General features: G+C 31.8%; 1 protein-coding gene across 1 annotated transcript; it reads right to left on the bottom strand.

The window, feature by feature from the left end:
* Positions 1–355: 355 nt before the first annotated feature.
* Positions 356–14,554, bottom strand: LOC125064739 (CD63 antigen-like). Its single transcript, XM_047671932.1, has 6 exons — positions 14,433–14,554; positions 14,130–14,237; positions 13,346–13,537; positions 3,170–3,340; positions 1,629–1,853; positions 356–990 (listed from the first exon to the last, which is right to left on the bottom strand). The coding sequence occupies exons 2-6, from the start codon at positions 14,193–14,195 to the stop codon at positions 925–927; spliced, it is 720 nt and encodes a 239-aa protein (XP_047527888.1). The 5' UTR covers positions 14,196–14,237; positions 14,433–14,554; the 3' UTR covers positions 356–924.
* Between the last annotated feature and the right edge of the window lie 260 nt (positions 14,555–14,814).

The raw sequence follows: 14,814 nt of genomic DNA, 5'->3' as shown, positions 1-14,814 counted from the left end.
GAACTCAAGGGAGAGGAGGCCTTAGCCCAGCAGTGGGAAATTTACAGGCTGCTAATGTAATGTAAAAAAAATCAGTCAGCATTTTCGTCCTACTATGCCTCCCTCTTGCACTAAATTAATCATTAATTTACAATCTCCACAAAATAATTTATTTACAAAATGTTCCCGTGTATACAAGGCTAGCACGGCTCACCAAGTTGCAGCTCCGCTCTGGCATCATGTATGAAGTTTTGGAGCGAACAAAAATCTTTCTCAGTTTAATTACCGATTTTGTGCAGAATTTCAGTTACTTATTCTAGTTTCAGTATGGCTACATTTATTTAAAGTTAAATAATATAATAATTAAAACAACAACTACCACCATATACAGATTTATTAATGTAAATATAAATACTAAGAAACACTTCCAATATACTTTGCTCCAAAAATTGTTTATAAGATGCAAAATTTGATACAAAATAAATCTCAAACTGTTGCATCTCATAAACCTCCTCCAATACAAACATCGTGCACGAATCTACGTAGAAGAGACAGTAGAATACATTTACTAAATTCTAAATATTTAAATTTAAAACATTAAATATCATACGAAGTGCATGTGATGAAATTGATTTGGCATTTGAAACCGTTACTATTCGAAAATCAGTCTTCTATCCTGAGCACACTTGTGTGATATTTGTGCCTCACGCCTTCTAAACTGATAATAATGAAGTATACAAGTCTTGAGATATTTCTCTATTGAAATATATCTGTATTTAATAAAATATAAAAATAATTAATTATAAAATTAAATGTACAAATTAAAAAAATAACAAAATATTGTAATATTAGACTTTCACTTAATCACAACATGTTATGAACAGATCAATTAATACATAAATTATTATTATGGAATCGCTATAAAACTGATGACGCCGAACTTATCTAGACGGTCTCGTACTGGCTGCGGATCGAGCGAGCGAGACAGCATGCGAATATGACTCCGAGCAGCTGAAACAACGCACCACATAAATTATCAGATAATACTTTTATTTTTATTACGAAATAATAGGTTTTTTAATATGAAACTTTATTTATTGTTGACAAAAATAAAAACAAGCTGACAAAAATAATGAATAGGTTTTTGTTACTGGTAACAAAGTGCAACCTGTCGTATGTAGAATTATGCGTACTTCACAGCTGAGCATAAAAATTGATTATTTACGTTTTTTACTAATTTAATATTGCGATTTACCGGATAATCATATGATTATATTATTTGATTAAATAAAATCATGTAAGAACCACATAAATCTTTCGAATACTGGATTTATTTTTATCGACTAAAGGATCGCGCAGAATATTCGATATTCTATTAGTGTTAATCTACTATGAAAATAAGTCGCATTTGGTTTGTTATTGGAACAAAGAGTCACAAAGGTATTTAGTGTAAGATTGGCAAATTCAACGAGAAAGTCACATTAGGTGAGATCATGAGATGCAAAATCTTTACGCCACTTGTTTGATTGCCAAAAATAAATATCTGAGAAGAACCGGCGAAAGAAAGTCAGCGGTTTTTTAAATTAAACAATTATAGGTGTAAGATTACTCGATCTGACCTGATTTTAATTCTACATGAAGATACTCACTTGCACAAATGCAATTCCAAGTCCAACTCCACCCAGCACGAGCGCGAGTTCCTTCATGTAGTTGAGGATCAGGTCGAGGCAGCCCTTCTTGTGGATGCTGGGGGAGTCCGGAGTGCATTCGATGGTTATGTTGTTAGTGATCTCCTGTCCCGCGCAGCAGGTGGCGGGGATGGGTTGTCCGCTCGCCTTCCAGTCCGACACGCCGTAGATACCGCAACATTGCATCTGTTGAGTTTCAAAAAATGTGTACATTGTATAATTGAGTATAAATTAAATCAGGAGCGCTTATTCAGTTAACACTGTATAGTTTCTTAATTTTACTCTCTACTAGTCAATTATCTTGTGTGTGAATTTGCGATGTACCCAAAAAGTTAACCTTTAGATGTAAATTCTCATATAAGCAAATCGTTATATGATTTGGACATAAATGAACTTTTAAGCTTCATTAAAGTAGTACAGTTACAAAACCCACTCTAGTCTTCAGAGGTCTCCTTTTCGGTCTAGGAGTTTATCTACTGTTTCGAGGACAGAACACCACTGCATTGTAAAATACACTTGTATTATTTGATCCAGGCAACTGTTCCCAAGTTTTTCATCATCGCGGAGAACGAGGTTACTAGCGAATTATTGATGTAAAAACTCCGAGACAGAACCATCTTGACTATCAAAGAGAAATATATGATTGTTAATTTGCATTATACTATATCTCAGTGACAGTGGAGTATTACACTCAAGGCTTCCAAGGACTTCGTTAAAAACAATTGACTGTTACAGAATTGATGTTTAAATGATTCGAAAACATGAAAATACATCAGGTTTAAATTTTTAGATTCACTACATTTTTCCAAAGTGATAAATAATTTCTTCTTATATTGATTACAAAATAAATCATATGAAGTATGTATTTTTTCAACGGAATATTTTTTTTTACATAATAGATGTATAATAGTTTAATGCACAATACAAATAATTGTGTAGGTATTTTAAGAATGATTTTACAGGAAGTTGACGCGGTCACACGATGATTTTATTGCAGAACATTTCTATGTCAAGGGAAACTATTACACGCATTATAATATTACAATAGTTATTTGTGAATCAGTTAATTTCACTTTATTTCGTGTACATTTGATACCATTGTGTACCAAGCCTTTTCACGGCGGACTCGGTAAGGCCATGACAGAAATTCTACAGCTAAATATTTTGTTTTGCTCATATTTTTAGTTTTTAGGAGTTAGTCCATTTATCCGCCTTTTTTCATGTACTTACTTAAATATTAATTAAACTCACTTTTTTAGAGTAATACACAAGACAATCCTCTTCGGACCAAAACGACTTCCGTTGCTTTCCTTTGATATATATATATTTTTTGAACTAATTAACCGATTTAAATAGTTAATTTCCTATATTTATGCAGAATATACTATAATAAATAAACTAATAAAGAGAGTCCACTCCGGTATAAAAGGTCCACAAGGTTAGGTCCACTTTCCTAATCTAAGGTCGAATTATGTATGTTGTTTTAAGTAAGTTTAACTCACATCAGTTTGAATAATATCGTAGTTTTTCTTGATATCCGGGTCGGTCGAGTATTGCTGGATCGATGCGTTAAGGGTCCGGACTATGGATGTTTCAAGCTCCGTGTGTTTCACATAACCAGCGATGCCGACCGCCAGCTCAGCTATGAATATCATCAGCAGGAACACTGAAAACTAAAAAGGAGAACATTGTGAAATTATGCGTTTACATTGATTACATTTATCGGTAAGAACGGAAACGAAAGAGATCCTATATAAAATTATAAATGAGGAAGCTAGCTCATTATGCTTTGACGTCTTAACTATTTAAAAGATAATGATGAAATTTTGCATATACTCCAGGGGTATTGTCAGAAAAAGACATAGGTTATCTAACACCAATCCAAAGCAGATTAATTCTAGTAATCCATAATTGTATGGTGTTAGCGAGTAAGCCTATAGCCATATAACCGAAACTATTTATTTAACATTATTATGTACTTATAAAATTATTATTGTAATTAGTTGTTTAATCATTTGTTAAACTTTAATGAATATTATTTTATTTGGCATACTTTTTCCGACTAGTACAAATGCATATGTATATTTTTTTTTTTAAATGGATCTGTCACAATAATAATTAGATGATGAATCTTTGTTGAATTATAAAATGAATGGATTTGTGATAAAACAAAAAACTAAATTTTATGTCTGAAGTCGATTGAAATATGTATGTACGTCTAAGAAGCAAGTTTTTGATAGATAAATTGCAGTAGGTACGGTTGTTATCTATTAAGAGGGGACACGTAGCTGCATATTACTATTTTACGTTACGTCTTATATAAGAGACGAGATAGCTTGGTGGTTAGAATACCTATATCGACACCAAGTTCGTAGGTTCAGGTGCGTTCAAGCTCCATAGAATTGTCATGTACCAGTTTGCAATTCATTACGTGCTGAAAGAAATCTACGACTCAAGAGAAACTGAGGCATTAATTTGCTTTTATGACAAGTTATCATTAATTTCCAATTTAATTAAACTACAACAATTATTCGATTCTTAATTACACATTCTGCATATACAATGATTTCCAAAGGCGCAATCAATGGGCATACATTGTTTTTAAAAGGTGTTCCGTATAATTCTCACAGTAACAGTCTAGTTATAACGGAGCAAACTGCAAAGTCACCTTGCCAAGGTTAGTCATCAATGAACCGCATCGCTCCATTGTTAAGACATTTGCATTTTTTAAATACACACAATGACCGATTTTAATAAATATCACGATCGAACTCAATAAATAAACTGATAATTTTTTATATAAGTTTACTGGGTTTTTACAAAAAAAATGTAAACAATCTTTAACATTGCAAAATATAGGTAAATAAAATACTAAACTGCACTGTATGTTAAGCAATGTTTCTCCTTGACTTTTTCTTGTAAAACTAACCATTCAAAGGGAACGGTACATGGCTGGGCGAAAGTCTCTTATAATCTACCACGATGGTTCAATGCATGTTGGTAGATACACATGTGACAGATGCCATCTTATCGGACACAAGCAGGTTTCCTTGAAACTCATCATATATTCTACCGGCAAACAGCAGCACTCAGTATTGTTTTGTTCCGGTTTGAAGGGTGACGTAGCACGGTAACTACAGGCACAAGGGACATCACATCTTGGTACCCAAGGTGGGTATTAGCGATGTAAGAAATGGTTTATATGTATTTCTTACAGCACCATTATTTATAGGCGATGGTGACCACTTACCACCTGGTGGCCCATTTGCTCATCCGCCTACCCATATAAAAAAACTGCCTTCACAAATTGTATTCTTATGATATATTGAATATCTCTTGGCATCGAAAAGCTTTTAATGAAGTATAACACCTCACCTTATTGCCTCCGCTGGTGGGAGGAGGTATGGTTTATTTTGGCCAGAGGAGGCCAACGAGGAAATTATGCATTTTAGCATGTTTGTCATTCCATGCGGTCTTGATTTGTACAATAACATTTTTTAATTTTTAGTTGTATATAGTTTATAGGCCTTAACGTTAATAATTCTTATATAAATACGTTTTTTATTTGCGAATTGAATTGCGAATAAATATGTCTATACGTTGTACAAATAGAATATTTTGATTAATCATAAATTTAATAAACTAAAACCAAAGGGTTTGTTCATGCGAACGATTAAGGAAAATAAAATCGATATTATACTTAGGGATTTTACAGATAGTAGCTGAATCACATCTTTAGTCATAATTATAAACCTTCTTGTTCGTAATAGGTACATAATATTTATACAATTAAATCGATAACACGAGTGTCTCATTGTGAATATCGATTATTTTATATCTTACTTGCTTTATAAAATTTTTTTAAACACATATACCGACATATAACACTAAAATCTCGCGGATATTAAGTTTGATTTTAGTTTTAATACATATTATTTATACTTAGCATTACCGGACTTAAAAGTTAACCTCTTAGAGTGAAATGTAAATAAATATTTTATCGTTACTTAGCTGTTTTACTATGTAAAGTTTGAGATAAGTCGAGTTAGAAGGATCAGAAAAAACGGTAGAAGAGCATAAAATATTAATTATATTATTTAAGTGCATTGATTTATGAACATGTATAGTTGTATACATTGTAGTTATTTATGTTTCAGCTTCAGTACTAGATAGCGAGCATCGTAAACGCGTATCACAAGTGCTTTGAAAACAGCTCTTATCGGAGCACTTGTGTCCGTTCGTTATAAAAACACATATATACACGATACTGTATATAAATCAAATATGTTAATGAATATCTACCGATTTCATATGTTATTTTTATGAAAATATTTTTTTAGGTTCACTTATGTTTAGAGCTTCAATTAAGTATTATATTCTAAGCGTTTCGAATAAATTTGCATCGGTTTTATGTAACTAACAAAATAAGTTAAATTAAATCTAAAAATTGTCCTGCGCAATGATTACATTTAAACAATAGTAAATATTTCGAGTTTAGATTAATTTGGTATATATTACCGAGTTTTTAATACATTACATTGACAAGAGCGTGTTTTTTATTGTCATGGCTCGTATAATAATATAACAATGCAACAAACAAACAAGGTTTTAATGTCATTCCATGACGTCACAGTATGATTTTAAACATAACAGGTTTTTAACTACTAGTTCTCAGCCTCAAATGTAGTTTTTGATGTTATTAAAACATGTATCTAGATACGTCCGATATCTCTGGCGAGACTAACGCAATACGTAATAACCTTATACAAGTAATTAATCGATTATACCCAATTAATTTCTTAGATGAGAGAGACGAGAGCACAATACATAATCAATGAATACAGTGTATCTAGTATTAAATATACGAGTATATGTGTTACTAAAAAAAGAATATTCTCGAACGCTGAGCCGTTTTATCGACCGCACTAATGCTGATGTGAATTATATATAAAAACCGACCTATTTTCTAAAACGTTAGTCTCAAAATATATCTTGACAAACGAACTTGTTCAAATTATATATACAACTAAGATATCTTTTGGGATCGTATATCGGAATGAAGATACAACTGAAAATAACCCGCAAGACACTCAGCGGTTAATAGTTTTCATCTATTATGTTGGGTTAAAAATAATATATGTTTTGAATTTATATATCCTATGAAACCAACGAGTAATACTCGACTGATTTATCTGTGTGACCTTGTATTGAGCATATGTTAACCTTTCAATTATGGTAACCACAAAAATGTAGTATAGACTCGTTGATAATGTTCATATGTTTCTTTGGACAATTAATTATTCGTCTGCACTTGCTGTTTTAATCAGGTTATATTTCAATATTTGCACGATCAGGTTGTGCAAGTTTTACTGCAATTCTCGTCAGCTGTGATATGACCGGGGTTTAATTTTTAGCGATCGTCATCATTGTACATAAAAATTTCGATCGTTTTTGTCGTTATACTGTAAATATCTTGAATTTCGCTCATTAAATATAGTAATTCGATATTTAATAAGATCGCCTATACGAGAAGAGATAATGACACACAACACCTTTCGTAAACACACAAAGGCACATCTTCAAATGGACCTATTAACGTCAAATTAAAGAAAAGGAAGCGGCCGTTTAGGAGATGAGACGAGCAACGGTGTCAAAGGTCACGGATTCTGATCTTTACAATTGCTCGCGATCTACTTTTAACTGCTAGTAATATTGTTAATTTTACCTTTCGTAGCCAAAAGCCTTTCAGATTACAGATTATTTTTGTGTCTCCAACTAAATATATGGTATGATCTGATATGATGATAAGATGCACGCGTTCTAACATCTGGGCTACATCGGCTCTCCTGGCTTAGTCCAAGTTAAATACGAATATGATGTATTTACTTTCCGATCGCAGCGCCATCTACCGGATCTCTAACTCCACCAAGATACTGAATCTCAATTCTCCACCATCCTGGTATCCACGCATATACACCAAAAAAAACATATCATCGAAATCAGTCCAACTTTGTAGGAAGAGGTCATTTAAATATTTACATACACACGTATCTACTAACGATTTATGATTTCCGATTCGAATAAATATTCTGATTCAAAAAGAATCGGCGAAAGCAATTCGGGCATATTAAAACAGTTTTTTTTTACCGTTTTTACCGGTTATAATGCAACATTTAATTTATAAAATAACGATATTCGTACGGTCCAGTCGTATGTGTCATGTCGTCAAACAAGTTTTGCTCGAAATCACTTTAATGCAGGCCAATTATGTTAATGAAGACACCGTGACGTAATATTTACGAAACATATGTATCGTTTGATACATTTAATAGGAGTTGAGGCTAGTTAGATTCTTAAGAATTTACGCTAATACTTTTATGCCAGTTATTTTCATCTAACTTTTTTACAAAGGTATATTTACTAGTTTCCACCGTTTAGGAGAAGGGTAATGGGATTGTAAGTAGGCTGTGTCAAGTCAGAGTATAAGCTACCTCTTTTCTAAAGTTAACGAAAATCCATACTTTCATTTTAAGTTCTGATTTTCATCACACACGCGGACAGCGATAGCCTTGCAAGACATACCCGTACGTTAAAATGCAAATAAAGGACATACATACAATCGTACTTTCACTTTTAATAAAATAAGTTTTTTTATTATAAAAAAAAGAAACAATTATACACGGTGCTCTGATTTACGTAAGTTTAAAAAAGTTAAAATGTTTAAAGTTACGTAGAAAATAAAAAAGTTATCGACTATCATCAATAAACTCTTATAGCATTGAAATACGTCTCGAAAAGTCAAGTGGATATCGATATGAGGTTATTAACGTTCCTACACAACAAAGAAAAAAGGGTACAAAAATGTTTACCCAAGCGATCGAAACTACTAATAAAAGGTATAAATACTAATGATTGATTGATTTCCCTCCGTTTCAAATTGACCGTTTCATAGCAGCCATTTACAACGGAGCCAATGAGTCTATATCGTTTTTAAACATATATACACAAACATAGGTGTACTTTACACTCCCTTACTCTCATAATCCGATGGGACTGTGATCCGCCACGATCGGAGAGTTTTAACGCTGGGTCAACAGCTTTACGTAGCATGGAAGACGGCCAACTTCCAGAATTCAAGTTCCTACTGATTATTTCTTATCAGAAAACCCCCCAATTTCTCTATATTGACCCGATCCAGATACGTGTGATAAAATTACAAAAGAGTTAGTCCGATATATAATATCTATGTTGTGGTCTGTAATTAATCGTTATATGTAATACTACACGATATATTGCACTACAAGGGAGTTAAATGTCCTTTAGATCTTAAACAAATCATATTCTTCGTCACGGCGAAATGCTTGTATGTTATTTATTAAAATAATACCTTTTGTCCGTGATTTTAAGCTCTTCGTCTAAATGAATGGTTAATTTAAATATTTATATGTAAGTATAAATGAATGAAATTCTTTGTTTTTTTCCGTATGAGTGCTAGATGATTCATCCGTATGTTGTCTGATAGTAGCGTAAGGATTTCTGGCGCGATGCTTATCTATACTCACAGTAAAATAGGTGTTCTGATCTGAGACATTGATGAAGTGACATAAAAATACATTAAAACGCATACCTGACATTCGCTAGTACGTACATTATACAAACGTTAAATTTTCTTGTGAAATACTTAATTTTTAAGACAAACAAAGAACGGATCTGATTTAATTTAATTTCAAAATTAAAGTTCAACTTCAATCTTTAAGCACAATAAGGCATTTAAGTTAGAAGCAGTGGGGCAATGAGAAATGTCGCGTGTTTCGTATTGTTTAATAGTTGAATAACGGAAGCCCTAATAATGAACTCTTGTAACTTAACTAATCGGATTTCCGCCGTAAAATCTGTCGTTGAAACAATAATATACAAGTGCAAGTGTAAATCTTACATTATGTATAAATATAACCACACTTATACCTGAACATTTTTTATTTTTAAATCATCTATATCTCATAATAAAATTAACAAAATGATATTTATCATATGACGTAGTATTTGTCAAGTATCATCCAACCGATTGAACATAAACTTTCGACATATCTTTGTCAAAGCTGTCTTCTATAAAGACAAGCTGGCGTACGCGGAACAAGAGGTGTTAATCAAAGTTACATCCTAATTGGATAAATACTTAAACGCATAGAGGACTATCATTTCCATTCATTAAGAAGGTTTAAACTGATAATACTACTAAATTCAATAACTCCATAATCCACTTAAATGTCAATATACGTGACAATTTAATATACGCGTAAACCTGTAGGGTCAGTATTCATTTCATACCGACCAGTTGAATTGTCTGCACTCGCACCCCTCGGTTATTGTACTCAAGGTGCTGTGCTAATTAACTACGGTCAATTACTTGCTGTGGCATAATTATGTCCATGGTCTAGACACCCGAGCGTTATGGTCAGACGCGATACTATATAAATATATATGTAATCGCAACGGTATCGCCGGCGGAAATTTAAAATATATACATACATATCTATATATTAGCAAATTATCAGTGATACATATTTTGTCTTTTTACAAAAACTTTCTCTTGATGGATTGAGATTAGGAACAGGTTGATTTGATACAGCGTCTTCAAAAAAAAATATTATGCAAAATATAAATACGCATTTCTTTATATTACTAGCTACCCGCCCCGGCTTCATACGGGTACAATAATTATAAGGCTATATACAAATTTTAGCTTAATGAACAAACATGAAAAGAAACATTCTTATATTTTCCAGCCAGCAAAGTTGAAATCCTCGGCTTATCTCGACCATAATATGAATGTATAATATTATTCATATAAACCTTCCTCTTGAATTACTCTGTTTATTGATGAAATCCCATTAAAAACCCGTTGCGCAGTTTAAAAGATCCAAAACGTACAGGAACGGGAAGCTACTTTGTTTTATACTATGTAGACATAGAGATAAGACGAAGACTTACTCTAAATTATCTGTCTTCAAGTTTAACCTATGCCTTAAATAGTGAGTCATGCCGGACATTTTTACATAATCGTTCAAGACAAAAAAAAAGTGTGTAATTAACCTAATTCCTCGCTCTTATCAGACTACAATCTGAGCACACAGACAAACATCTAGGACTGCTGCTTATAGATTAGATAATAATAATTAAAAAAGGAGGAAGCTTCCGAAAAGCGGATACTTACTATTGATCTTAGATTTGACATATCATTAATCATACCTTAAATTAATATTGTCGGACTATCGTCGAAAGATATTTGGATATATTTTCCGATAAAACGAAATTCGAAAGTAATTCTTTTAGTTAAAAAAGTTTGACCGAAGGATTAATTAATCCTAAAATTATAATATCTTGATGAATTGTAAGGAGTATCTTGTTAATGGATATATGTATGACTACTGAGTTTCTGCACTGGATGGAGATTTGCGTTTAAATGTTTTGATACTATTGTTTTTTTATTAAGTTATACTAAAGCCAATCTCGTCGCGTACATGAAACGCGTAACTACAGATAAGCAATTTATTTAACGTTTTGGTTTCTGGATATCACGATATAATTGTTTAATGAAACGTAGTCGAGTACGATGTAATGTTAAGAAGCATTTCTGATACAAAAGTTTCATGTCACGTGTACAGACTGCTTCTTCTTATATATTAATAGCGTAAGCCGATTTTTGTCCCAGTGATTATGGGACGACAGCTGCACATAAAGTCGGTTATGGTCTCATTTTGAAGAGCTCCAACCGTAGATGAGCAAAAAAATAAAGAGGATTCTTGATTACATTAAATTGTTATTATTTAAAAAAAAAAATATTTTAGAGAGCAAAATAAGTTACTGGTCACTTAGAGAGCGGCGCTATGGCTGTATAAAAAAAACCAAATGTAAATCGTGCGAACAGGCGTAGTCAGTTTACAATGAAATTAAATAAAAAAACCTGTCATAGGTTTCGAAATTTATTAAAATCTGTTGATTAAAGGAAAAGTTTCGCTAGTTATTTATTATTTTATGTACCTCGATCCTGTCTCAGCTTTTTCCGTATATATATACATAATAAGTTATAGTATAGTTTAGTGTTTATTCAATTGTTTGACCATTAGAACGGCTCAATGAGTATAAATATGAGTGTTTTGTTCGAATAGTAGAAACATTTCCGATTTCCGCTATCATAATGAGATAGCAAAAACAGAGAATGGACTTCATAAAGAACCAATAATGTTATAATTATTACGCAATATTGCTGGACTCCATTATCTAAATACGCATTAGTTTTCGAAAGATCAATTAGTTATTTATTTTCATTCGTAATAATTAATGAGGAATTCTCATTTCAATAACAATAATGAGGGTATTAATAAACTGTGATTATCTTAATTTCATTTTACGACATAGCGCAGGTAAACTATGACAGTTTTTAATAATGTCTTTGAAATTAAGATCGTTCGTAATTTGAAACAAATTACGAAGAATTTAGTATTAATCAATGTCCGCTAAGTTGTTAATATTATTTTTATTTAAAATACTACGAGGTAAACAAACGGTCAGTCTACCCACATATATGAGTCATGATGGGTTACGTACAGTTTAAACGATCGATAGTTATTACGACCAAGCACGTATGTACATACACATGTATCACAATAATCGATCCCACGACCACTGAAGCCAAAGAGATCGATGCGCCACTAGGTCTTCATCAAGTATATTTCATGTTGTATTACCGCGTTGCACGAAACATGACTACGATGTTATTTAAATTATATTCGTCTCTTTGACATTGGAGAAAGGTATTGTGTTCCTACAGACCAGCAGTGTGATTCTGTAAGAATTCACTTCGTATCTCAGTCACGTAATGTTGACAGCCGACTTAGGTCTCCCTAAGTCTACGTCATCTTGTTACGTGTATGCTCAATTATTATAGTCAATGTCACATATTACATTCTAAGATGTGAGTGAGTGTGAGTTTCGAGTTTCATCTTACGGAAGACCTCGATAGGTAGAGTCAAATACATAAGTGAGTTGGGGTATTAGCAGGATAAATCAACTTTGACCATAAGGGTGGCCGAGCATTGTTAATTTTAATATGATTTATGACTCCTACATATGAAAAATCTTCACCATTTTAAAATAAAAAGAGATGGCTCTTATATTTAAAATAAAAAAAAAAAATGTCACAATTTATACCAGAAAGTTAATTGAATCAAGATGTTTTATAAATATGTCTCAATGCTTGAATCATTCTACATATACAATAACCTGAATCAGCGTATTATTCATAATGTTATCAATGTAAAATAAACAAGACTCGGAATGACATTTCAGATGGAATTGTTTACAAGTACTGCATGCAATAAAAACAAGATAATACCAATATAGATAATACCGATGATATTGTGCCTATGGCTTTGTTCGTCTGAAGCTTCAATTTGGAATCATTTGCTATCATTTATTGTCATAGTAGGTTTTTTTTTTTTTATTTCAGCATTATTCCAATATACTAATGAAATTGAGTATACGAATGACACATTCCGTTGACAGAATTCCTAGTTTTCTTTACTAAGTCGAAAGTGATTATACTTTGATTAAAAAAGAGTGTTCACATTTGAAGAGAAATAACAAATTAAGTCAATATTAAAAAAAAAATAACTTACAGTAACAATCATGCAATGGTTCTCCTTAACAGCACCGCAACATCCGAAGAAGGCAACAACAAACACAATCAGGCCAACGATGATCAGAATAACCGGAGCTGATGTGTAGAAACTCTCATCCGTTAGGCTAACATAGGGATGAGCATTGATTTCTGATTTGGCACCAACTATCAGTATTATCAATCCTGTTATCTAAAAACAAAAACAAAATCAGTACAAAACTTTATTGAAAGCAGGTCATTTTATTATTATAAGATTAGATTTTGTCATATTTTAAAAATAATAATTTTGCTTCTTTGCCTTTTTTTTTTAATTTAAATGTTTAAAAAGAATTGTTATGTATCAGGGCAAATTATTATGATGTATATTTAAGGACAGTAATTATTGAAATGATTTGATTTTATTTAAACAGCTTTGATAAATTAATGCATAAAATTTGTGTGGCCTTCGTTTTCAGTTTAAAAAACGTGATATGCATCGCCATATGTTAGCAAAATTCAAAACTGTAATTTACGAATGTCACAAGTGAAATTATTGTCACACAAGTTTTTAAAACTCAATTAAATATTAGCATTAGTAAACCTCTCGTAGAAAGGATTTAATACGAAATATTATATTGTGCAATAATTCAGCATAATATTATTTGTTTATAATAACATAAACAAATAGGCATTTCTAACTTCATTAAGATTTAAAGGACACGTCTTATAAATATATTCAGTAAGTTACAAATTTCCATATTGTGTACCTTCAAGTAAAAAAGTTAAGGAAAAATATTACTTACGGCGAATAGCAGATTGAAGGAAAATAACAAGTACTTCACACAAGACATTCCTGCACCAATAGCCATTTTTAAATCACTTTATTTTCTTTTCTGATTATAAAAGTTTTTCTGGAACAAAAGAATAGCTTTTAGTCCCTTTCGCTGCGCATATTACAAGCCAAAACATCGATTTGCGTTGTTAACTCAGCCAGACGAACTTTCAACGATAGTGAAATTCGTCAACTACTTTCTTTTGTTACATATTTAAGAGTATATATTTCTATAATAATAAGTTTCAAATTCCGAATAATATTGTAAGCTTACCGCCAAATTAAATTATTATTTTGGATGAAGCAAAGATTTTACAGCCAGCAACCACGAAACTAATACAGCAATTGTCAATGTTACCAGCTTACAACAGTTTTACGTTATATTGCTTAAGGTTGCCATTCTATATATTGCTTACTTTTATTTATGTAAATAAAAAATATATTCTTTTTCTTCTTAGCATCGATTGATAAAAAAAATATGTAACCTTGTTAAATTTTGATTCATAATAATATAAAACATAAACTGTGATAATAAAGTTGAAGATTTTTAATACAGATATGCGAAATTACGCTGCCCGGCGCTATTTGATAAATTATATTTAAAAAATCAATGAATCCTAAAAAGCGTTTATTTAAAATCATCTTAAGATTAGAAG

This window comes from Vanessa atalanta, chromosome 6, assembly GCF_905147765.1.
Source record: "Vanessa atalanta chromosome 6, ilVanAtal1.2, whole genome shotgun sequence".
NCBI lineage: Eukaryota > Metazoa > Arthropoda > Insecta > Lepidoptera > Nymphalidae > Vanessa > Vanessa atalanta.
Note: the sequence above shows the minus strand (reverse complement) of the source record. Positions and strands in the feature narration are given on the sequence as shown.

Coding starts and splice junctions, on each gene's coding strand:
- LOC125064739 (XM_047671932.1), bottom strand. CDS start 14,195: ATGGCTATTGGTGCAGGAATGTCTTGTGTGAAGTACTTGTTATTTTCC. Junction 3,341..13,345: donor ACCATTGCATGATTGTTACT/GTAAGTTATTTT, acceptor TCTCCTTTTTAG/TTTTCAGTGTTCCTGCTGAT. Junction 1,854..3,169: donor ACGATATTATTCAAACTGAT/GTGAGTTAAACT, acceptor GAAACTCAACAG/ATGCAATGTTGCGGTATCTA.